Consider the following 24159-nt stretch of genomic DNA (forward strand, 5'->3'; position numbering starts at 1 on the left):
ATGTATGTAGTCTTATATGCAGTAGCGTAACGTGCCTTGGAGGAGCTCTGTATCAAAATAGTAGGGGGCCCAAATGACGGGTAAAGATTTGACATAAAAGAAACAAAATGTTTGCTTAAAATAAATATTTTTTACCAAAATTTTGCACCAAATTAAGGAAGATTGGGGGGCTTTAGCTGTATCCTTGATACGGCTAATTGGATTTACAAGACGGAGGTCTTGGGTTCGATCCCCGGCTGGGCCGATTGAGGGTTTCTTAATTGGTCCAGGTCTGCCTGGTGGGAGGCTTCAGCCGTGGCTAGTTACCACCCTACCGACAAAGACGTACCGCCAAGCGATTTAGCGTTCCGTAGCGAGTGTGGATTTGGATGTGTGTATCGAACCCAGGACTATTGTAACATTACCACAGTGCTAGAGATGTAAAATATAATCTCAAGTATCAACAGTGTTCCGTTAAGGTTGTATGTTCATATTAGCGAATACTATTAAGAATTCTAATGTCGCCTCATACCTTTCCTGCTAACTCCACACATATTAAAATAGACGGCGCCCTTGGAGCTAATAACAAAGGGCTTCAACTCTCTGCATACCATTCTAACCCATATTGCTTGATATTAATGTTTATATTCGTCTGCACATATAAAACAATTTCAGTGCGTATGGTGGTGCCTGTCTAACTAATATTCCCGACACGCAATTTTAAACAGTAAATAGTTACTGGTAAAGTTTTTATTTCTTTGCTTGTTCAGTTTTTATTATGATGGTGGTATGAGTATAGAGCATATATGACTAATCGAATACATTCCTGTTCCATTAGCGATGGGGTATGAACAACGAAATTAGCAGGATATAAAAATAAAAGCGAAAAGTGTTAGATAGGTGGCGCGCGCAGCAACGATATTTAAATACTATAGATATGTTACGAGTACGTGCTTACAAAATCACCGCAAAAAGTGTTCCGAATTTAGACACCCCACTGAGCGCACACATAAACAATTTTGTATTTACTTACATTATATTGAGGAGATTGAGGAGATCCGCAGAAGAACCAAAGTCACCGACATAACTCAACGAGTTGCGAAGCTGAAGTGGCAATGGGCGGGGCACATAGTTCGAAGAGCCGATGGACGTTGGGGTCCCAAAGTTCTGGAATGGCGACCCCGCACTAGTAAGCGCAGTGTTGGCCGACCCCCCACCAGGTGGACTGACGACATCAAGCGAGTCGCAGGGATTCGCTGGATGCAGGAGGCTCAGTATCGTGATGTTTGGAAGTCCCTATAAAAGGCCTATGTCCTGCAGTGGACGTCCATCGGCTGATATGATGATGATGATGATGATGATGATGATGATATTATATTGTTATAAATTTTTCATTTCCTGAACACACAACTCGACAATGTAGAATATTTTATAATTTTTTTCGCCTCAGTTTCGACGCAGCAGCATATCTATTACGAGTAGTCTTAAATCTTTGATGCGTGTGGGTTTCACTAGGGTAGGTACTAAGTATATAGACTATATACTCATAAACTAGACATTCCTTGTTAAGACCTTGTAAATGAGTGCGCAGGGTAGGCAGAGCATTTTTGCATCTATGAAGTGCACGACACTATTAAGATACCTACTTATTTCCTGAAATTAACACCTAAATCGCAATTATAAAACGAAGAAAAACAACTTTAATAGTTTTTGGTACTTAATACATCCTCAAGCAATCATGGTCTACAATAACACCTCGATACAAAAAATCTACCTAACGAAATTATACTCGTATTAGATACGTACTAAATAAAATAAACTGAACTAAGTACCTAAATACAAGTTTTCATTATTTTATAACGTATTTTTTTTTCTTCAAAACATGGAACTTTTCATCTTGAAGGCAACATTGTAAAAAATACTACAGTTAAATACAGTAAGTTCAATGTACAATAAATTGCCTTTTTAAATACACTCCAAAAAAAAGATAAAAACTAGCCAAGTGCGAGTGACAGTCGCGCACCAAAGGTTCCGTACCATCATCAAAAGGGCTAAAATCGCGTTTGTTGTATTGTATGGTATATGGTAGTTTCCTTAGTTTCTTGATAAATTGTTTCAATTCAGTAGAAAAGCCGCGTGTTTCAATTCAGTAGAAAAGCCGCGTGTTTCAATTCACTAAAAAAGCCACGTGTTTCAATTCAGTAGAAAAGCCACGTGTTTCAATTCAGTAGAAAAGCCGCGTGTTTCAATTCAGTAGAAAAGCCGCGTGTTTCAATTCAGTAGAAAAGCCGCGTGTTTCAATTCAGTAGAAAAGCCGCGTGTTTCAATTCAGTAGAAAAGCTGCGTGTTCAATTCACTAGAAAAGCCACGTGTTTCAATTCAGTAGAAAAGCCGCGTGTTTCAATTCAGTAGAAAAGCCGCGTGTTTCAATTCAGTAGAAAAGCCGCGTGTTTCAATTCAGTAGAAAAGCCACGTGTTTCAATTCAGTAGAAAAGCCGCGTGTTTCAATTCAGTAGAAAAGCCGCGTGTTTCAATTCACTAAAAAAGCCACGTGTTTCAATTCAGTAGAAAAGCCGCGTGTTTCAATTCAGTAGAAAAGCCGCGTGTTTCAATTCAGTAGAAAAGCCGCGTGTTTCAATTCAGTAGAAAAGCCACGTGTTTCAAGTCAGTTAAAAAGCCGCGAGTTTCAATTCAGTAGAAAAGCAACGTGTTTCAATTCAGTAGAAAAGCCGCGTGTTTCAATTCAGTAGAAAAGCCGCGTGTTTTAATTTAGTAGAAAAGCCGCGTGTTTCAATTCAGTAGAAAAGCCGCGTGTTTCAAGTCAGTTGAAAAGCCGCGTGTTTCAATTCAGTAGAAAAGCCGCGTGTTTTAATTTAGTAGAAAAGCCGCGTGTTTCAATTCAGTAGAAAAGCCGCGTGTTTCAAGTCAGTTGAAAAGCCGCGTGTTTCAAGTCAGTTGAAAAGCCGCGTGTTTTAAGTCAGTAGAAAAGCCGCGTGTTTCAATTCAGTAGAAAAGTCGCGTGTTTAAATTGAGTACAATAGCCGCGTGTTTCAATTCAGTAGAATTTGTGTGCGATAAAGCATTTCATTCTATTTATAAATCTAAACAAAACGCCAACAGGCGTCGTTTAGTCTCGAAATAAAAACACGTGGAGATTTGTTTTTGGTTTCGAGATCACATTGTAGATAGTTTTAGATTACGCGAGATTACTGCACCAGTAGTGGTTTAGATTTGACGAGATTATGGTTAGTAAAGCTGCTTGTCTTTAGGAAACCATCATATTTATATATGCTATCTCTACAAAAATTATTCTGATCTTCCTTTCTTATAAGAGAATGGGCAGACAGATTTTATAAAATGCATAGCTCAAATTGTATTAATTGTTTTCCATTGATAAAAGATTTTTTTAAATAGTCCAATAGTTTCAAAGCCTATTCGTAACAAACAAATAATATATTAGAACAGATAATATAGAAGAAGTTTATCCATCATAGACCCCCTCTAGTACCTACGTTTATTTGGTATCTAAAGAGAAATTTTCATTTTCTATGTTGAGTACGAGTCTCCTATCAGAACGAGAATGGTTTGACCTTAGTCCACCACACTGGCTCAATGCGGATCGGCAGACTTCACACACTCAGAGAATTAAGAAAATTCTCAGGTATGCAGGTTTCCTCACGATGTTTCTCCTTCGCCGTTTGATACAACAATAAAGACAGTACAATATTTAATTTCTTAAATAATAACTGAAAAGTTGGAGGTGCATGCCCTGAACCGGATTCGAACCTACGCCGTCCAAATTGTAGGCAAAGGTCATATCCACTGAGCTATTACGGCTCTAGACGAGGCAATTATCTTCAATCTGGATCCCTATATAGTATTCCTAGTATTAACGATTCTAGTGTTCTTTCTAACTAGTGACCTATTGCTCCAATATTCATCGGGGTTGTTGAAAAAAGCTATTTAACTTCGCTGGCAGGTATGTTCCAGTTAGTCCCAGTTGGGGTGAGTTATTATGCCTAGGTCGTAACCTACTTGCATTGGATTTGAATTCACTTCTGGAAATCTCTACGAATTATATCATCTGCTCTATACTCGTAGTATCAATTTTGAAGAAGGATTTCACTAAAATCGGATGAGACCATTTTAATAATTAATTGACGAAATTGCAGAGAAAAAGCATGCATAATTTGATTATTGTATAAGTAAACTTTTAAACAATTATTCAAAATAGGTCATTTGAAGTAGACTTTAGTTTAAAAACACTTTTGAAATGTCACTTAGTTTGAAATACTTAGTTCTCTTTAATTATTGTCTACTGGGTTCAGAATGAAGATTATGCTGAAAAGAGACAAACACATAACAAAGAAATTTGGGAATTTATCATTTCAAAAAAAATCATCAGTTACCAACAATACTTAAGTTGCTATTGTTATTTGAACAGATGTCTCTTATTTGAACAGCCAGAAGAGATGTATTGGATTGAAGCAGGCGTTACTTTGCGGAAGTTCATCATGAATATATAATATTTTTTTATTTTGCTATCATCCGCGAAAAGTCGACGAACCCATGCGACAACGTCACCCAGGTCCAACAAAATACTCTACGTACGTTTCACGCCGAAGCCGGAGCATCCTCAGGAGATGTTGACTCTACAACATGCAGTTGGATGATAGCAAAATAAATAAATTATTATATAGCTAGCAGAGTTGTTACCAAATCCCGGTCATAGGACATCGCATTATTATCAAAATAAACTAAACTAAAATAAACTATATTATCTAATTATGTATATGTACCTACAGCTGAATATATAACCTCCTTAAATTTGAACATACTACAAAATTACTATCATAACTGTAGTAAGTGGTTTAGTCTGCCTTCTTATCACAAGAAACACTAACCAGATTTTGATAGAGTTTATAATTGGCCATCAAACTTTGGTAATACATTGTGGCTTACATTTACCTTTACTGTCCATCACTGTACTCTGGGTAATACTTGGAACCCATCCAAGAAAGTGGAATTGTGGAATTGGGTTAATATTTTGTACGATGTACTCTACAGATAATATATCTCCTTCAGTATGGCAATTTTGCTATATTCATCTCGCAGATTATTATAGCTTTCCATCATTTAAAGAATTTTTCAATCGGTTTAGTGTAACAGAAAGAATACAATAAGGAACTTAAGCTAACTTATCCTAATAACTATACAAATCATGCCCACGTGGAATGGTGGCAAGAATACTGGCTGCATTTCCGCGCTGGACAGCCAGGCTGATCCTTTGCGCAAAAAATGAGCCAGCCCTTCTGTCACCAGTCGAGGCAACAAGCCACGGTGAAATAGTACGGAAAAATTTTTTGGCACTGCGACTCCATGGCCCAAGGGTCTCCACGGCAAAAGGTACAAATATGTAACTCTCTGTCAGAGAGGCATACTTGAGCCACTTACCGGTTTCAGCTTTTTCTGCTGCGGCTCCCGGTCTTGATTCTGTCTCCCTGATATGACACGGTGCTAATGTGTCGACGCATCTAGCGTCCCACATTAGGGCCCGCCCCATTTCCCAGGGAACCAGCGTCAATCCATCAGGTCTCTTACCATCATCCCGACTGATTCCTAACGGCTCGATTAGCGCAGGAATATTTATGGTGGCAAGAGCCCTTTTTAAAAACATGTAACATATAAATAAACTCTTATATAAAATATACTATTTAACTTCAAGTCTACCTATTACTGTTTTGATGCCTGCACTGTGAGATGCAGTAGCTATATCTTTAGATAATAACATAATAACTTAAGCTAAAACCTCGGAGCTTAGTCTAAAATATAGAGCCTGATTTAAACTGCTGTAGAACTTCTATTAAAGTTAAGAAAGTAGCTGCGTAGTCTATTAGTTATAGTTACTACGTTGCAGAATCCTAAGGCTGTGTTTAAATGAGAATGTTTTCACGGGAAACTATATATTTTTATGTTTTGTTATTGGCTTCTATGTGCTTAAGATTAAGACATGGCTTTCTTTTTCATTTTAAAAACGTTGGGATGGATGTTTTTTTGGGTTGTGAAAAAAAATTAAAAATAGTAAAAGATATCCTACCACTTGATCGGAACGCCATGTAGGCACGTATAATAAATATTTAATTGCTGCGAGTTACTTACTAATTTGAGTGTATCACTGGTATTTAGTGAATCCGAACTGTCAGCGACCAACAACTTGATCAAGTCCGGAAAAAGCCCTTACAGAAGAACCGTCTTTTTCTATCCGGACCTCTCCCAGAAGAAAAGTCCAACAAAAGTCCAACTAACTGGGCTTTGTGTGAACGTAGCCTAATATAGGTTAGTGTTAGTTATACCCGGTTGTGTTCCACTTTGGCCGCTCGCCAAGACGTTGTGTACAACCCGAATACCTCGCCGGGATGAACAATGTTAGCTCAGCTACTACGAGTTCTTAATTGCATATGTTTCTTCCCTCTACAATTAATAGATGGAAAGTTTTGTTTTATCGTCATCATGTAATGTACACAAATCACAGAACAGAAAAGAGCTAGCTGGCGTTAACTGTGACATACAGATGAAAGAACTGACTGACTCATAAGTCAATTCGCCAGTGGCGTAGCGTGCCTGGGAGGGGCTTAGTTGGGGGGGCCCAATGAAGGGTAAATATGTCTCACAAAAAAAAACAAAAATGCTTGCTTAAAATAAATATGTCAGTGGCTTAACCTGTCTAGGATGTTTACAATTTTTGGCCGCACGTTTAACTGGGGAAAAAAGAGATTGCTGACCACCACTGACGAAAGCACTTGATTAAATGAGATTGTAAGCTACATTTTACTAGTTTTCGCACGTAAGGGGTCCCTGTAATCAGGAAGCCCCGTATCATTGATACGGCTGATACGGCGATAGCTAAGCACCTGCAGTTCACAGTTGTATCTACTGGGGCGAGCTCCATAATAGTTTGCGATAAATTTTGACTTATGCTATTAAGTATTCATGTTAAATTGAACCCAGTGATACCGGGTACTATGACAGTTTCTATGAAAATGTTACCGAATCCAATGTCTATTTTAAGGCCTTTAATGCATTTTCTAAGCAATCGCGGTCCATTTTATAGCATATCATTGATTTCCATCTGCGATGGTTGTCAGTCAAGCGCAAATTTTTTTAATGTAAAAAATATATTTATTCTTAGATTAAAACCCAATATGTACTTATATACCAATTAATCGTTCAATTTGTTGAATATCGCATCTTTTAGGCATTACACCTTAGGCCTCATCAATACTTACCATCAGATGAGATCGTAGTCAAGCGCGAGTCTATTCCAAATAAAAAAAAAATAGGTATTAGCTTTGGTACATGTATGAATGCAGAATCCAGATATGAAAGTGTATTAGAGGGGTACGAAGCGAACGGTCTCTAGTATCAAATAGGTACCTAAAATAATCAACAATGATATTATCTAATTGATTTTGATTGCGGCATTCACCTGTGGCGTCGTAGATATAAATATAATCCTTATTTATAGTTGTCTAGACTGTCCTTCTGCCTTATATTAATGTCTATTTCATTTAGGATTACTACATACTTACATAGGTGAACTATTAATGTATTTGTCAGCATCATCATTATCAGTCTTTATAACGGGCTCATTACAGTGTCAGGCCTTCCCCATATAGGAGAGGGAATTGAGTTTAGACCCACAACGTTGCCATAATGAGGATTGGCGGGCTTGAGGTGATAATGTTAAATCCGTTACCGACCACTATCACAGATGTTAACTATGAGCAAAACTGAGAGCTCTACGTATTCTTTCAACGTGAATAAATATTCGAAGTGTAGTATCCGATGTTTCATCACTAACAACCCATTAATTATACCCATTATATTCGGCTCACTATTGAGGACGAGTCTCCTCTCAGAATAAGAGGGTTAGGCTTTAGTCCACCACACTGGCCCAGTGCGGATTGGCAGACTTCACACACGTAGAGAATTAAGAAAATTCTCAGGTGTGCAGATTTCCTCACGATGTTTTTCCTTTACTGTTTTGAGACTAGTGATATTTAAGTTCTGTTAAAATTAAAAATTGGAGATCGCATGCCCCGGACTGGATTCGAACTAACGCCCTCCGAATCGAAGTCAGAGGCCCACTGAGATATCCACTGAGCTATCACGTCTCTTATCCGATGTTTATCTAATTTTATTCTTACTTCTTTTTACCTACAAAATTATTAACTTCAATTATATTTACACTACAAAAGTATTATATTTACTACTGAAAAGGAAAAGTTCCTCTTGAGAATTCTAATTAATTCAATGTACATAGTACGTGCCGAGCCATACACATAGCGTGTCATTTGCAATAACTGTACAGAAAGGCGTGTGTAAGCCGCCTTCGGACGCAAAGTATGGAAACAGGCCAAACATCACGTTCCTCGGCTTGACCTTGAACTTGAGAGAAGCTTATGTAACACTGAATATACATTATACATATTACATATTACGAGCATACATTGTTTTAATTAGAAGGCACTTAATTATAATGAGATTCTGTTACATTATTATGCGCTTTTAAAAGAAACCTCTCTGTCGCAGTTCATAATGCCTTGATTATCTACAGCAGAGTAGTGCTAAATTCGATTTCAAGCATATCATAGATTTAAAATTATGTTTTTATAGCTTATGTAGTTTTATCATCGTCACGTAATGTACACAAATCACAGAATAGAAAAGAGCTAGCTGGCATTAACTGTGGCATATAGGTGAAAGAACTGACTCACTCATAAGTCAACTCGCCAGTGGCGTAGCGTGCCTGGGAGGGGCATTCTATCAGACTTTTTGGCCCAAGTTGGGGGGCCCAATGAAGGGTAAAGATTTCTCACAAAAGAAACAAAAATGCTTGCTTAAAATATAAGGTACCTATAGCACAGAAAACATAATTATGTACAAGTACCTATAGACTGACTAGACGTAGGCAGGTATCGATAGTTTTTTTATGAGAACAATAAATACATTTTTTTGTTATGTGAATATCTTTGAATCTTCTTGCGATAAACAGTATGTTTACAAATATTTACGCACTATTTCAACCCTAGGTGAAGATCAACCGACAACTATGTCAGTTGACCCGACATTAAACCGGGTATTTACTTTCTACAGCCATTACTAATTATGCTGCGTAAAATGACAAAGGCATGAATGATAATTAGAATATTACAGAATTGTCATAATTACAATAATTTTCGTCAGGACAGACGCATGGGTGGACATTTTTTATAGATTCGTAAGTTCGTAATTAATGCTGATTATAGGCAATGCATTTTTGCGTCTATGACGTGCATGTTTATTAAATCATGTATTACTATCACACTAATATTATAGGCAAAACTTTGTGTGTAGGTAAGTAGTGTGCGTTTAAGCTTTTTACTCTTTTATGCCACAAAAATTGAAATGGTACTGAAATTCAGTCTTTGCAAGCTTATATCCTGGATACCTGGATAAACAGAGGCTACTTTTTATCCCGAAAAATTCCGTTCCCGCGTGATTAGTAAGAACAGAATTTCTCGCAAGCGGAGTCGAGATCGTCTGTTAGTAAAAAAAAATCTATAAATACACACCTTAATGTTTCCATTTCTCACTTCCAGAGGCTCTCAAATGAATCTTTGCAACGGCGGGGCTGGTACTCTCACTGGCCTGGTACCGAAGATACCCAACGGTTATGGCGACCAGAAGAAACCCATGGCGTCCCTCACCCACCTCCCGAAGCGTCCACCCGTAGACATCGAGTTTTCTGAGTTGTCGTACTCCGTCAGTGAGGGTAGGAAGAGAGGATACAAGGCGCTGCTGAAGGGAATCAATGGGACGTTCCGGTCGAGCGAGCTGACTGCTATTATGGGACCCTCGGGCGCGGGGAAGAGTACCCTTATGAATATATTGGCTGGTTACAAGTAAGTATTCCATGTCTTTTTAATGGCCTGATGTAAAGTTGAGCCGTGATAGCCTAGTGGATACCTCTGCCTCCAATTCCGGAGGTGTGGGTTCGAATCCGGGGCATGCACCTCCAACTTTTCAGCTGTGTGCATTTTAAGAAATTAAATATCACGTGTCTCAAACGGTGAAAGATAAACATCGTGAGTAAACCTGCATACCAGAGATTTTTCTTAATTCTCTGCGTGTGTGAAGTTTGCCAATCCGTATGAGGCCAGCGTGGTGGACAATTGGCCTAACCCCTCCCATTTTGAAAGGAGACTAGAGCTCAGCAGTGAGCCGAATATGGGTTTACATAGGAGACTTTTGCTTTAGCTAGGAACTTTGTAGTTATAGGCCCTGCTTTCATTTTGTAACGATCATTATGAATACAAATTGTGATGACCGTCTATTGAATTCGCTAAAGCGATAATTCCTGTCATTGTTAGGTAATAATAATTTTACAATACCGGGCAGTAGCAGCCCGGTATAGTGAATTTCATGGAAGAAAGACAGATACTTCACAGTTTAACTCAGGATTTTATGACTCAAAGCCGTATAGGCTAACCACTGGTGCAACTTGGAAGTCTATATCTCTGAAAACGCCAAACGTGGCTAACATACTAAGCACCAATGAAAGGGCTTCCAAGAATGTCAACGACCCAATATTCATATACCTACCCACCTAAACATCAATTGGTTGAAACTTAACAAAAAAACAAACTGTTTATTTATGTATGGTTTTATGTTGCTGCCTTTTCAAACTTCGGAGAATTAACTCTGAACCTGATATTGTGAAATATTTTGGCGCTAACGTAATGTTATAGGTACGTCCACACTGTAAACACATGATGCTGCGTAAAATACCTAACGATGCCGAACAACTAAATGATTTATCATGACCATTGCCTAACTGTTCGTGGAACTTTGGAGCAATGCCAAACGTATTTTTGATGGGCCTCGTTCAATAAAAAGGGCTTTATTGATCGCTGTAGTTATTTCAGTACTTTACCTTCGTGATTTTGTTACAAAATGTCGGAATTCGGTAGTTAGTTGTTTGACGATACCTCCACACGAAACGCTGTAGTCTGTTTGCTTTAACATTGTTTAGCCTTAGTCTTTCGACGTATCTATAAAGATATGAATCAGACATAAATTTTGGATTTCGGCATAATGTTATGGGCGAAAAGTATATTAATATTTTCTGGGTTTTCGAGTATGCTTGGGTATTTATTTCTCGTGCAATTGCCAATTTAGAACCTATTTGAGATTTGCAAGCATTTTATTTAGAGTTCTTTTGTAAACTTAGTAATGCCATATAAACTGAAAAATTTGACGTATCGAATTAGGTAAATCGAAAAATAAGAGAATAGAAACTGAGTGTCTGTACTTTGAATAAAATAATGATAAATTAAAGCTATAAAAGAAGAACCGACAAAAACATTCTACAAAACTATTTTCTGTCTGTCTGACTGTTGGTTCACGCTGGTTTCCGAATCATGCCAAACTAATGTTTTAATAAGATCTGACTAAGGAAGCAGCTCTACTAGCTATCGTAGATAGAGATGCGTATTTGTCACCACGATTCATGATCCTATATAGCCTATTAGGTAAAGCAAATAATAACTATTTCTTACTCTAATTCCAGAACGTCGAACGTCAGTGGATCAATCCTCATAAACGGGAAGGAGAGAAATCTCAGAAGGTTCCGCAAATTATCCTGCTACATAATGCAGGACGACTGTCTCCTGCCACATCTCACAGTTAAAGAGGCCATGCACGTGTCAGCCAACCTGAAGCTCGGAAAAGACATGACAGTGAACGCCAAGAAGATCGTCATTGAGGAAATCTTAGAAATGTTGAGTTTGGTTGAAGCTGGTGATACAAGAACGATAAACCTTTCTGGCGGGCAGAAGAAACGCTTATCCATAGCATTAGAGTTAGTGAACAATCCACCTGTGATGTTCTTTGATGAGCCTACCTCTGGATTGGACAGTTCATCGTGTTTCCAATGTATATCTTTGCTTAAATCCCTGGCTAGGGGAGGCAGAACTATCATCTGTACCATCCACCAACCGTCTGCTCGACTTTTCGAAATGTTTGACTTCTTGTACACGCTAGCTGAAGGACAGTGTATATACCAAGGCCCCGTCCCGGGTCTGGTGCCGTTCCTGTCTTCGATGGGGCTCCATTGCCCGAGCTACCACAATCCAGCGGATTACGGTGAGTGTAATAATCTTAACGCGTGACGACATTATTGCGTGTTGAAGCACGCTAATCTTGCAAATTGGATTTATGAACAGACAATCCACTTATGAGTATTTCTCTTTGAAAGCATTTTTTTGTTTATCGTTCAGATGCCGTTTGACTTCTAATATAAAGCGAGGATAAATTCCTTTTAAAAAATCTGACTGATTGTAATTTAACTTGCAGTTTCATGATAGGTACACAACTACACAGCATGGGATGTTTTGATACCACATTCGGGTAGCTAGATATTATGAAAAAAATATTCGATTATTTTTCCATTCTTTCACTCCATATTTTGTGAACGGTTGGACCGACTTTGATAAAACGTTTTTAACAAATATTGCTGGAGAACTAAATTAAAAAAAAAACGGCTTTCGAATCGATTTACTTGTTAAAGTGACCCAGACGCCCACATGGGGGCCAAACTAGTAAGAAAGCCGGTAAGGTTTAAAAAAAGGATATTAATAAATTACAAACACTAAAAACTCTATTTTAGGTATAAGGTTATCTTTATCATAACTTATCCAAATTGATACAGCGGCTTAGGGCGTCAACAACGTAAAGAAATGACACTTAGCCAGCCACAGTTCATCATCATCGTCATTAACCACCCATAATCGGCTCACTATTGAGTACAAGTCTCCTCTCCGAATGAGAGTAGTCACAGTTACTTTACATTTTCATGCTTTAAACTTTATTATAATATAAAAATAACCGTCAAGGATAAATATTTACAGGTCACGATAAGAAATGAGTCAATGTATAAACCTTCAACGAAACGAAGGACAAGTCAGGGACGATCTATTGAGATGAAAGGTCTAGGTCTATTCCGCTATTTAGTTTTGAATAACTGTGTGGTTGACCTTATTCGTAGATTACAGTCTTAGGTATATGTAGAACTGAATAAATTGGAACAGTAAGTAGATATTCCAGCTGAGTGTATTTAGCGACTTCTTTTGACGCACTTGTATAAATTATTATTATTCAATAATTCACTGAAGATGTATATTGTATGAGTTGCTTTGTTAACTGCGAGGTTTATAGTTCCGATACCTAACTATCTCTGGTTAATAGAATAAAATTAACTTGCCAACCCTAAAATTTCAGGTTTCCCACGGTTTCAGACTTCGATCCCGTGTGAATATGGGGATAAAATATAGTTTTTGATGACTTCTTTTGACCTTGACCTCTCTAGAACTGCAGCAAGTTCTATATAGAACGGGTATCCAAAGCTGCTCTAATAGAATCTTACCAATTGGCTAGGCAGGGAGAACAACACGAACGGAGGAGGGGAGTGTTAATCGATTGTCAAGGAATTTCTTAAACCTACATTCATTGGCCACAAGTCCTGGACTTTGCTCAGAGTTTTTCTCTCTGCCACGCGATGGACCCGGCACCCGCACGGTGAATCCATGGATTGCTGAGATATTCGTTTGATTCACAAATGGCGTGGCTTTCTATTGGTGAAAGAATTTTCATAATCAGTTCAATATATCCCGAGATTAATTTTATTATGACATTGCATTTATACAGCGAGATTACTGTAAAGGGCGTCTCGCTGCTGCTGACAAAAATCTCAGGCAGATTTTGAATGACGTCCGATAAGTGCAATTTAATCTGAACGTAACATTAAAACATACTAACCTGATTATATAATGATTTATTTATTTTATCCGACAAAATACTCTACGTACGTTTCACCCCGAAACTGGAGCACCCTCAGGAGATGTTGACTCTACAACGTGCAATTGCAAAGTTAACCTAACTTCTGTTATAATAACTACGTCTGCCTGTATTCCAGTGATGGAGGTAGCGACGGGCGAGCACGGCGACTGGGTGCACAAGCTGGTGATGGCGGTCAACAAGGGAACCTGCGGCCGCGCGCAGTCCTCCTCCTCCAGCTCGTCCTCCAACAACTGCAACTACAACAACCAGACCAAGAACAACGTCAAGAAGGAGGCGCTCGAGATTGTGATCGGTTAGTATGAGTCACGACATTCTTTGATGGAGGTAGCGACAGGTACACGCATGTGATTGATAGACAGTATAGGCGTTATAGACAAATTGGCGATCAGAGATAACCTGTCCAGCGGGAAAATCTATGTAAAATCTGTGGATCGAAGGTTTTAGAGCTTGGCTGCCACGGCACTGGTTATTTAGATGATTTATGTGAGTAGAGCTATTTAGTATGTTAAGAAATTCTGTCCTATCCGGAAAGAGCAAATTATAGGCATTTCTCAATAATTCTTCATTAACTCTTCATTCTAAATTAACCGCTTAAATTTTTTCAATTTTCTTAATCGTCATAAATGCTGTAGTTTAATCCCTTGTGACGCCGCTGAGGTCCCATTAAGAAGCCTACGGCACTTACACAATCAGGGAAAAGAAATGCTATAGTATCATGACCGCATTCGCCACTATCTGCAGAGTAAAATGAAAGTTATTTTTAATACTGTTCCAGACAAACCCACCTGCACTGTGATAGACATGTCGGAGCCGACGCTTAACACCGACAAAGAGAAACAGATCGCGCTGCCCAACGCCACCAACCTCGCTCCAGTCACCTGCACCACATCGCTGCTGGACTCCAGCGAGAGTTTCACCAAGAAGCCGGTAAACTCGGGCTTCCCGACGTCAGGGTGGAAGCAATTCTGGATCTTATTGAAGCGCACGTTCCGGAGTATAATGAGAGATCAGATGCTGACGCACTTGAGGCTATGTTCGCATACAGTGGTCGGGCTGCTAATCGGCTTCTTGTACTACGACATCGGACACGACGCTGCTAAAGTGATGAGCAACGCGGGCTGTATATTCTTCACTGTCATGTTTACTATGTTCACGGCTATGATGCCGACGATTCTAACATGTGAGTATTACAAAAACAACTTATATAATAACAGCAACTCATTCTTAAATGTTTTTTTTTATTCTTTACAAGTTAGCCCTTGACTACAATCTCGCCTGATAGTAAATGATGATGCAATCTAACATGGAAGCGGGCAAACATGTTATGAGGAGGATGAACATCCTCACTCCTTTCGGTTTCTACACGGCATCGTTCCGGAACGCGAAATCGCTTGGCGGTACGTCTTTGCCGGTAGGGTGGTAACTTGTCACGGCCGAAGCCTCCCACCAGCCTGACCTGGACCAATTAAGAAAACGTCAATCGGCCCAGCCGGGAATCGAACCCAGGACCTCCGTCTTGTAAATTCACTGCGCATACCCCTGCGCCACGGAGGCCGTCTAAAAGGAGGAGGTTTATAATGATACAAAGGGAGGCGTGTGACTCACTCGTAACAGAAATTCGAACTAACCACTTACATACAGATGGTAATGGTTGTCGTAATGGTTTCTGTCTTGTAAACGTCTTCTGTTTTTTGTAGAAAATGCAGAAAACAGTTAAACAAATAAGTTGCCAATGTCATCTATATCTGATTAGATCAGTATTCACATTGGTTTAAATAAATACTCGTATATTTTTTATAAATACATATTACATTAAGTTATCTGTCTTATTTCCAGTCCCAACGGAGATGAGCGTGTTTGTGAGAGAGCATTTAAATTACTGGTACTCGTTAAAAGCGTTCTACTTTGCGAAGACTATAGCGGACCTACCGTTCCAGGTAAATATACAAATTTCTTCACATTTTTTATTTCTAGAAGAGTCACTGCTATCGCTTTTGCATTGTCAGTTAAGTAATCTCATGCAAAGATATGTAGGTTAAGTGGATCTCCAAAGATTATATTAGTTATTTATGCCATGATTGTCCCGTAATGATGGTCATTGCACAATAGCCAGCACAAGTGCTACAATGGCTAATTACGTGCAGTTCCATGCAATACTTTTTCTACGACCATGAATAAAGAAATAGAAGAATTAACAAAACTTTGTAAATAAAATAAAATTGGCGTTGGGCATGGCCTCCACGAGTCTCCTAGGTTTTGTCTCTTTAATGGAAGCCTGAATTTTTTGTAGACTAGGTCATGGTAGTATCTAGATATTTAAATTTTTAAAAATAATCATTGTAGCACGGTTTACCTGTGCGGTAATGAACATTATCAAACGACTTGAAGCTTTGTGATATGATTTGAGGCTTTATATTGAGTAGACTATGAAATGGGAGTAGAAAAACAATTTTTATGCATTTCTTTAAAAGCTGATAATGTTACAAATACGAGAGGTCGAGCAGTGAACATTTTCGCTTAGTTAAAGGGGAAAAGGGGAAAAATTGTCATATATAAGAAAATGAAAATGTGCTCTTACTAATATAACAATCTAACTAATATCTTTGCATTCCATGGATTCACCGTGCGGGCGCTACTCGTAGTATCTCAGAGAGCTCATCTCATCTCATCTCTCAGCAGCCCTCGATACTTTTGAATCCGGTGTAGATTTAATTCAAGCGTCAACACTACATTCTGATTTATACAAAAGCTAAAAGAAGTGGTATATTTTTTTTTATTGAGAAAGAATATATTTAGGAACTTAAGCTAACTTATCCTAATAACTATACAAATCATGCCCACGTGGAATGGTGGCAGTCTCAGGTCAGGTCAGTCAGGTGGCAACTCAAGCTAACTTATCCTAATAACTATACAAACCAAGCCCACGTGGAATGGTGTCCCCAAGACTGTGATGGACCTGCCAATGCATAGCTTTAAGCAATGTGTTAAAAAACATTTACTTAGTCGAGGTTACTACAACATTGATGAGTTCCTTAATGAAAAGATGCTTGGAGCCCGTTGGATCAGCTTCCACCTTCGCACAGGAAGTAAAACTATAGGAAATGTAAACAGTAATTGTTATCAATTGTAAATTATAATACTGTATGACTTTTTCAAAAGAGCAACTGTTGAGTTTCTTGCCGGTATCTTCTCAGCAGAACCTGCCTTCCGAACTGGTGGTAGAATCTTTACAAATAGTCAACTGTCGTGTCAAAAGTGCTTTTAAACTGAGCCTACTTGAAATAAATGATTTTTGATTTTTTTTATATTTTGAATATTGGCTGCATTTCCGCGCTGGACAGAAAATAAAACTTGACTGCTTAAATAATTTTAAAAGCTAAAATATTCTTTTTCCGAATTCCAGATAGTCTTCAGTGGCGTGTACGTGATAATAGTGTACTTCATGACGGGGCAGCCGATGCAGACGGACCGCGTGCTCATGTTCACCACCATCAACATCCTCACGGCGCTGGTGGCGCAGTCGCTGGGGCTGCTCATCGGCGCCGCCATGAAGATAGAGACCGGCGTGTACCTCGGCCCGGTGACCACCATCCCCGTCGTCCTCTTCTCGGGCTTCTTCGTCAACTTCAACGCCATACCCAGCTACTTGCAATGGTTGACGTATTTGAGCTACGTGAGATACGGCTTCGAAGGCGCCATGCTATCTGTATACGGTTACGGAAGGGAAAAACTGCATTGTTCAGAAGCGTATTGCCATTTCAGAACGCCGAGCCTCTTTTTAAAAGAGATGACGATGGATCAGGCCAACTTCTGGGTGGACGTCGGCGCGTTGAGCGGTTTCTTTGTATTTATTAGAATAGTCTCCTATTTAGTGTTAAGGTTCAAACTGAAGATGATGCAGTAGATTCAAAGGCACAAAATGCGCTTCGTATTTTAACAGTGATAATGATTCCAATTACCCCCCTCTCCTCCACGTTAGATATGGGCGTAACCAGGTCTTTTACACGCACTGATTGCGTGCAAATGTGACGTCATTATGTCCAAAGTATAATAAGATATATATGTTGAGATTGAAAAACGGCTAAAGTTGCGTGAATTTATATCCGACTAAAAAAGCCGCATAACTTTATATGGTCGGCACATTGATGGGGCGCGGGGTATGCAGGCAAGGATTGCGTTATGCGGTTTTTGACTATAGTTTTGAACCCATTAGGGGTTCTTAATGAATAGCTTGTTCGTACAATGTGACCATATAGTTTGGTTTGCATGAATAGGCACTGTTATGGAAGAACATTATTTTAATTGCTGAAAAGTGAATTTTTAAATTTAAGAAAGAAAATTGTTAGTTAGACCTTTGAGATAAGGCATTTTAGAATGGAGGCTACGGAGTAAGGTCGGAGACATACTTTTAAATTACGACGCTGCTGGATAGCGTTTCACATATAAATTTAAAGGTAGACTGCATAGAACACATGCAGTATTTAAATTGCATTATTACTACTTTTTATTGGCTATAATATTACTGGCTGTGTAAGCCATTAACATCGCATTTTATAAGTATGCTTCCGCACTATGGTACAGCAAAAGATCTGTTGACGTTGATAGAATTAAAAAAATCAAAAACCCGCATAATGGATTATGACGGATATCTCTCCCACAACTGAAACGAATCTAATGGTATCTTAATAGTAGAACTGTTAAACATACCGTAGACAGGTAAGTCAATAGACAATGATTGATGATGATGATGATGATTGCAACTAATTGAGGCTACAATTTCGCGTTTACAATAATATTATGTTTATTCTTTCTTGGACTATTGTTGTTCCTGAAGAAACGACACAGCACTAATTTTCGAATTGTCTTGTTTCTTACTTCTCTTTTGTTCAGAGTTCGTTGCTTTCTTTGTCTATTTATTTCTCTGTCTATGTTATAAACGCTCGAAAAACAACTCTCCTTCGGACGTCGGGTAAGAATGAATAAAACAGGGAATGTAAAGAGTAAAGTGAGCAGAATAGAATTAGAAGGGTCAGAAAAGATTTTAGATAGTAGTATTAGTATAATGACCGGTTCATATTTATTCCAGTCACTGGACTATTCCATTCCACTGGACTGAAATGTATTCCATAATGGAATAATTTGAATCAGCCATAAATATTACAAATATTAGCGATATTTTTATAGGCTTAATATTAATAATTTTGACTGTAATGTTGTCTGATGAATGATGTTCTAAAGGCCATTTTTATGCCATTGGATTACCTAAATAAATACTATCTTTGCTTTAGATTTTAAATTGATTTCGATTTTTTCATTTTATTTTATGGTGGCTTACTAGTCTATAATGTATTCCGCTAAGTAGTTTATGGTTCCGGTACGATGTAGAACAGAAAACAACCGTATGACGTCGTCAATTATCATCAGGTGAATTCGCAGATAAGTTTTAATTTTAATTTGTTGTATAAAAGTGTTCACTTACCATCAATTGCAATACTATGATGGAAATGATTATTTGTTACTTAAAGAAAGAGGCCAGAACATCATTTGCATAATGATACTGAATGTATTTTTGATTGTGATAAACGAATAGTTGCCTAATTTATTTAATATTTTGGAAAGTTATGGGGATGGGGGGTTACCCCCCGCGGTTACGCCCACAGTTAGCGACACTGCCCGACGTGTTTCGCTAAGGGTCAATTCACACTGACGTAGCGAAACTGTAGATTTAAATAGTCATCAATAAAGTCTCATTGCCTAGATTAGTTAGGCAAGTAGAATTTTTCTTGAAAACCAGCTAAATATTATTTGAAGCAATTGTTTAGTTTGTTCATTTAGTTAGAATTCATTGATTAGCAATTGATAAGACTAGTTAGTGTAATCAATTGCATTGATGCACATTTGTGCAAGGTAGTGCATTTCAGTAAGTATGTAAGTACCGCAAAAAGACACTGAATTGAAATTACTAAATACATTTGTTTTTTGTGTGTTTAAAACTTGACAGTTATAGAATTCGTTCGAGTGTGAATTTACTCTCAGCGTTGTTTTACACAAAGCCGGCAGATTTATTAACAATTCCCGTATATATTTTGTATAGTAATTATCTGTCAGTTTTGTTATATTGTTAAGAATTAACGCGGCGGCGCCACTAGTTGTTACAGTAGGTAATAATATAGTTTTCGAAATATATAGCTTTATAGAACGCAGTCCGACTCAGTCGATAAGTTACGGGCAAAGTGATGAGGGTGGACAATGTTGATACTGTCTGGTTAGAGTTGAGTTTCAAAGAGCAGGCAAAGTGAAGGACGCTTTTTTCGTACACTTACTTTACCAGTTAATAAAGTAAAATTCCCGTTTATCTAGTATCTTGAACATATTTTAATATAAGTAATTGTGTATGAAACATAAAATCTTGTATTTTTATTAAAATACTTAATTTTGTAGTTCAATGAATAGATTTAGAGACAATGTAGTATTCTGTCAGTGTTAATTTGTATTTAATAATGAGTATATTTGCAAAAAAATATCTTTAATTAATTACATCTTTGCCCAGATCTTTGTAGAATCTACTTTGCCCAGTCAGTGTTGGCTTTGCCTATCCTGCATATTTTACTCTTAACAGATATTAGTCTTTATACATAATTATAATATAAAATATAGGTATAAGGTTTTTTCTAGATTGGGCCCATGACTTAATTTTAAGTTACTTAAAAGATATTATTTCAATTATTATGTACCTATTTACGAGATCACAACGTAGGCTTTTCTACTCGTTCTTGTACGCTAGTGTGGGTGACTTCGTTGTGTGATACTTGCGGTCTGTCAAAACTGTGTTTTATGTTTGTGTGTTGATTTGTGATGTTTTTAAGATTTTTAGAGGGGCTTCATGTGCGAAACAATAGTGAAAAATATCTACTTTTCCTTAACTTTGTTGCTGAATGTCTGGTTGATATGTGGGCTATGAAAATAGGTACATTTTTCTTCCTTCAGTCCAGGCTTGGCAACCAACTAAAGCCTCAGCGAGCATGTTTAGCCGCTGGTAACATTGTACCATTTAAACTTTGATAGTTATCAACATACAGTTAAATTATTCTATAATTACTTTTTTCTAAAAAAGTTTGTGATGATGATGATGATTGTGATACCGCGTGATGAGTATGATAAGTGTCGTATAGTGATTGTGATACCGCATCAGTACCTACTTGTTCTGGGCCAAGGATATTAAAATCTAGCGCTGATATCCCGGACCAGTATAGAGTTATTGTGTGAAGATGTTTTTATAACTCGACAGTGCTAGTTTCTTGTTTGTCTTTTTATCTCTTTGTCTAACAAAATACTATGGAAAAAGAGATGTAGAGATGAATATTAAACTCACACTGTGAAGTTACTAAAACTTCATTCCGAAATAGCTCTCTTGTTGGCCTATTCACTATTTCGGTCTTTATTAGCAATCTATTAAAATAAACATTAAATCAATTGAGAAATGTCATCTACATACTGTATGATATCCACTAGTAGTCACCGGATGACATTTGTTACATAGAATCTCAATTTCGTATTTATTATGTCAACTAATATACGTCAAAAATAGTGCTCGTTACCAAAAATAAAGTGATGACGTTTTCTTACTAGATAATGAGAAAATGTATTTAGATTAATGCCCCTCTACTTTAGTTAGTTAATTATCACAATTATATTTAATGAAAGAAAAATGGCAGCACTTTCGGTCATTGATGGCAATGTTTTACTGCTTGTATTAATTCATTTATTATAGAGAAAGATGAAGGCAAAGTAGTTCCTCATTTCGGTTTATTGATTTAAGGGTATATAGTTATTGTCTTTAGTTAATTAAAAATAATTAATTATTGTATAACAACCTATTTCATGTGTTTCTCTATAGACTCTTAAGGCCGCTTTCAACAACTTCTGATAAGTATCTGATTTTAAAAATTTTGTCTTTGTCAGCTGACATAAAGTAAGAAAAGATCGTTATACGACTCAAGGTTAGGCGACACTTATCAGGAGGTGGTGAAAAGGGAAAGCTAACCTAACCTTATATTTTTTGCATGAAAAAAATATAAAAAATAAACGAAATAATTTCGATGATTTTTGTTATTTTTTTCTGCAGAACTTTAAAGAAATATCGTTTTTATTTAGGAAATTAGATTCAAAAATATTTGCACCCTTTATTGGTGTACGATCTCAGACTTGTGTTTTTGGTGAAGGGGATATTAATGGGTTGGGGTTTTAGTTAATTGGTGTGTTTTGGGGTCATTTTGATCCTAGGTGTTGGTGGAAAAGACACAATAAGTGTTAAATAAATGACTTACATTGCGTGAATATGTTGGATTTTAAGAAATCTGGGAAGTTTTATGAAACGGTAGGGTCGTTTATTGTATTTCGTTATTATCGATTATTTCGTTATTAAAATAAGTAGTAATGAATTAGATTTATAGAATATAATCTATTTCATTATTATTAAAAGTTAATTAAATTTAAAGTCTTAAACAAATTAAATTGATAAGCAACAGCTTTCAAACAATTTGTAGATAATTTTAATTTTGAATTGTATTTTTTGCTGTTGGAGGAAGAAGTTCTGTGTGACACGAGAGCGCAAAATGCAAAATTTCTTGAGCCATTTAATCATCTAGTGTGTATTTTTTAATTAGAATTCGTATCCAAATCATATTAGTACATAATTTGATGGAGCATTCGCAATATAAACGAATTTTACTCTCTCGTGACCAAAGAACATTTTCCATCACTCATTCTTTGTTTTAATATACTTAGTTAAATTACCGAATTAGTGTATTTTGTTACAGATGGTATAGTATTGAATTATGTAATGTTTTTCATGGTTTTGACAGATCGCTAAGTATAGGGCGTACCTACATATCTACTCAATTTACATTCTAGTTTTTAATTAGGAATTTATAGTACCTATCTTTCATTACGCTAAACAAGTTTTGGTAATTCTCTATGTCTATTCTTAATTACCAGTATTTATTAAATAATAAACGACTGTGATTTTTATAAAAGAGCGTTTTTTTTACTTTTTTTTTTACCGTATCTACCTTCTTACTATAGCTTCGGCCTAAGTATAGCTTTTTGAAACTGATCGGCTTTTGAAAGAATAAAAGAAAATGTATATTTTACTCGCTATGTCATACATACATTGAAATTACTAAATCAGCACTAGTGTGGGACACTAGGTATACATATAAGTAGTTAATATCCCATGTACACTTACGAAGGGGTTTACGTCATTCCTTACTGTAAAGACATAACGTTTTGCCAGCTTCTATTTTCCCTACCACGTACAATCTTGTTGACTGGTTTCACTTATTCTGCCATCTCTGTAGTCTAGTGTTCCTAGCTTTATTTCTGTCTTCTTGCAGTTTTTGTCCGTACGTGGATGTCCTTCGTGAGCCAGCAGGTGAGCCGGTATGAGGTTCGTTAAGACGAGCATCCGTGGCGATGGCGTGGTTTTATATGCACATCACGTTCTTAGAGCCATTATTCTTTGGGCACTCCGCCTTTTATAGATTTCCTTATTCTATGCTGTTACCCATATATTATTGTATATTGTATTGCCAGAGTCAGTGTCCGTCGTTTCCCTGTGCTGGGCCTGCGGGTGTTTGGTTAAATCATGCTGAGGGCCCTCGTGTCTACTTATAACGACTTTGAAGGCCTCCGTGGCGCAGTGGTATGCGCGGTGGATTTACAAAACGGAGGTCCTAGGTTCGATCCCCGGCTGGGCAAATTGAGATTTTTCTTAATTGGTCCAGGTCTGGCTGGTGGGAGGCTTCGGCCGTGGCTAGTTACCACCATACCGGCAAAGACGTACCGCCAAGCGATTTAGCGTTCCGGTACGATGCCGTGTAGAAACCAAAAGGGGTGTGGATTTTCATTCTCCTCCTAACAAGTTAGCCCGCTTCCATCTTAGACTACATCATCACTTACCATCAGGTGAGATTGTAGTCAAGGGCAATTGTAAAGAATAAAAAAAAAATAAGGAGAGGATAATATATGGAGCTTAGACCCACCATACTGCTCCAATTTGGGTTGACGGGCTTAGGGTGTTATTATTTCTTTAACCACCACTGTCAAATGTTAATGATAAGACCGGCATCGACAGCCTAACTTGCTCACCAAAACAGGAGTTACGCAAACAAATTGTCAATTCCGGACTGAGAATTTTAATTGAAAATTTCTAGAAAGAAAACTCAATATCTCATAACCCCTAATTTTGGCTGGTGGAAGGCTTCGGCCGTGGCTAGTTAC

General features: G+C 37.6%; 1 protein-coding gene across 1 annotated transcript in view; it reads left to right on the plus strand.

Moving 5' to 3' along the window:
* The window catches only part of LOC112043664 (ATP-binding cassette sub-family G member 4), a 52961-nt gene extending 32087 nt beyond the window's left edge, over positions 1–20874 (plus strand). The window contains exons 3-8 of the mRNA XM_024079176.2: positions 9621–9923; positions 11591–12165; positions 13994–14170; positions 14654–15058; positions 15715–15815; positions 17282–20874. Coding sequence (XP_023934944.1) covers positions 9621–9923; positions 11591–12165; positions 13994–14170; positions 14654–15058; positions 15715–15815; positions 17282–17782 — 2062 coding nt within the window. The 3' untranslated portion in view covers positions 17783–20874. The remainder of the gene's footprint in view (positions 1–9620; positions 9924–11590; positions 12166–13993; positions 14171–14653; positions 15059–15714; positions 15816–17281) is intronic.
* The last annotated feature ends 3285 nt before the right edge of the window (positions 20875–24159 follow it).

The sequence above is a fragment of the Bicyclus anynana genome, chromosome 9 (genome assembly GCF_947172395.1).
Source record: "Bicyclus anynana chromosome 9, ilBicAnyn1.1, whole genome shotgun sequence".
Lineage (NCBI taxonomy): Eukaryota > Metazoa > Arthropoda > Insecta > Lepidoptera > Nymphalidae > Bicyclus > Bicyclus anynana.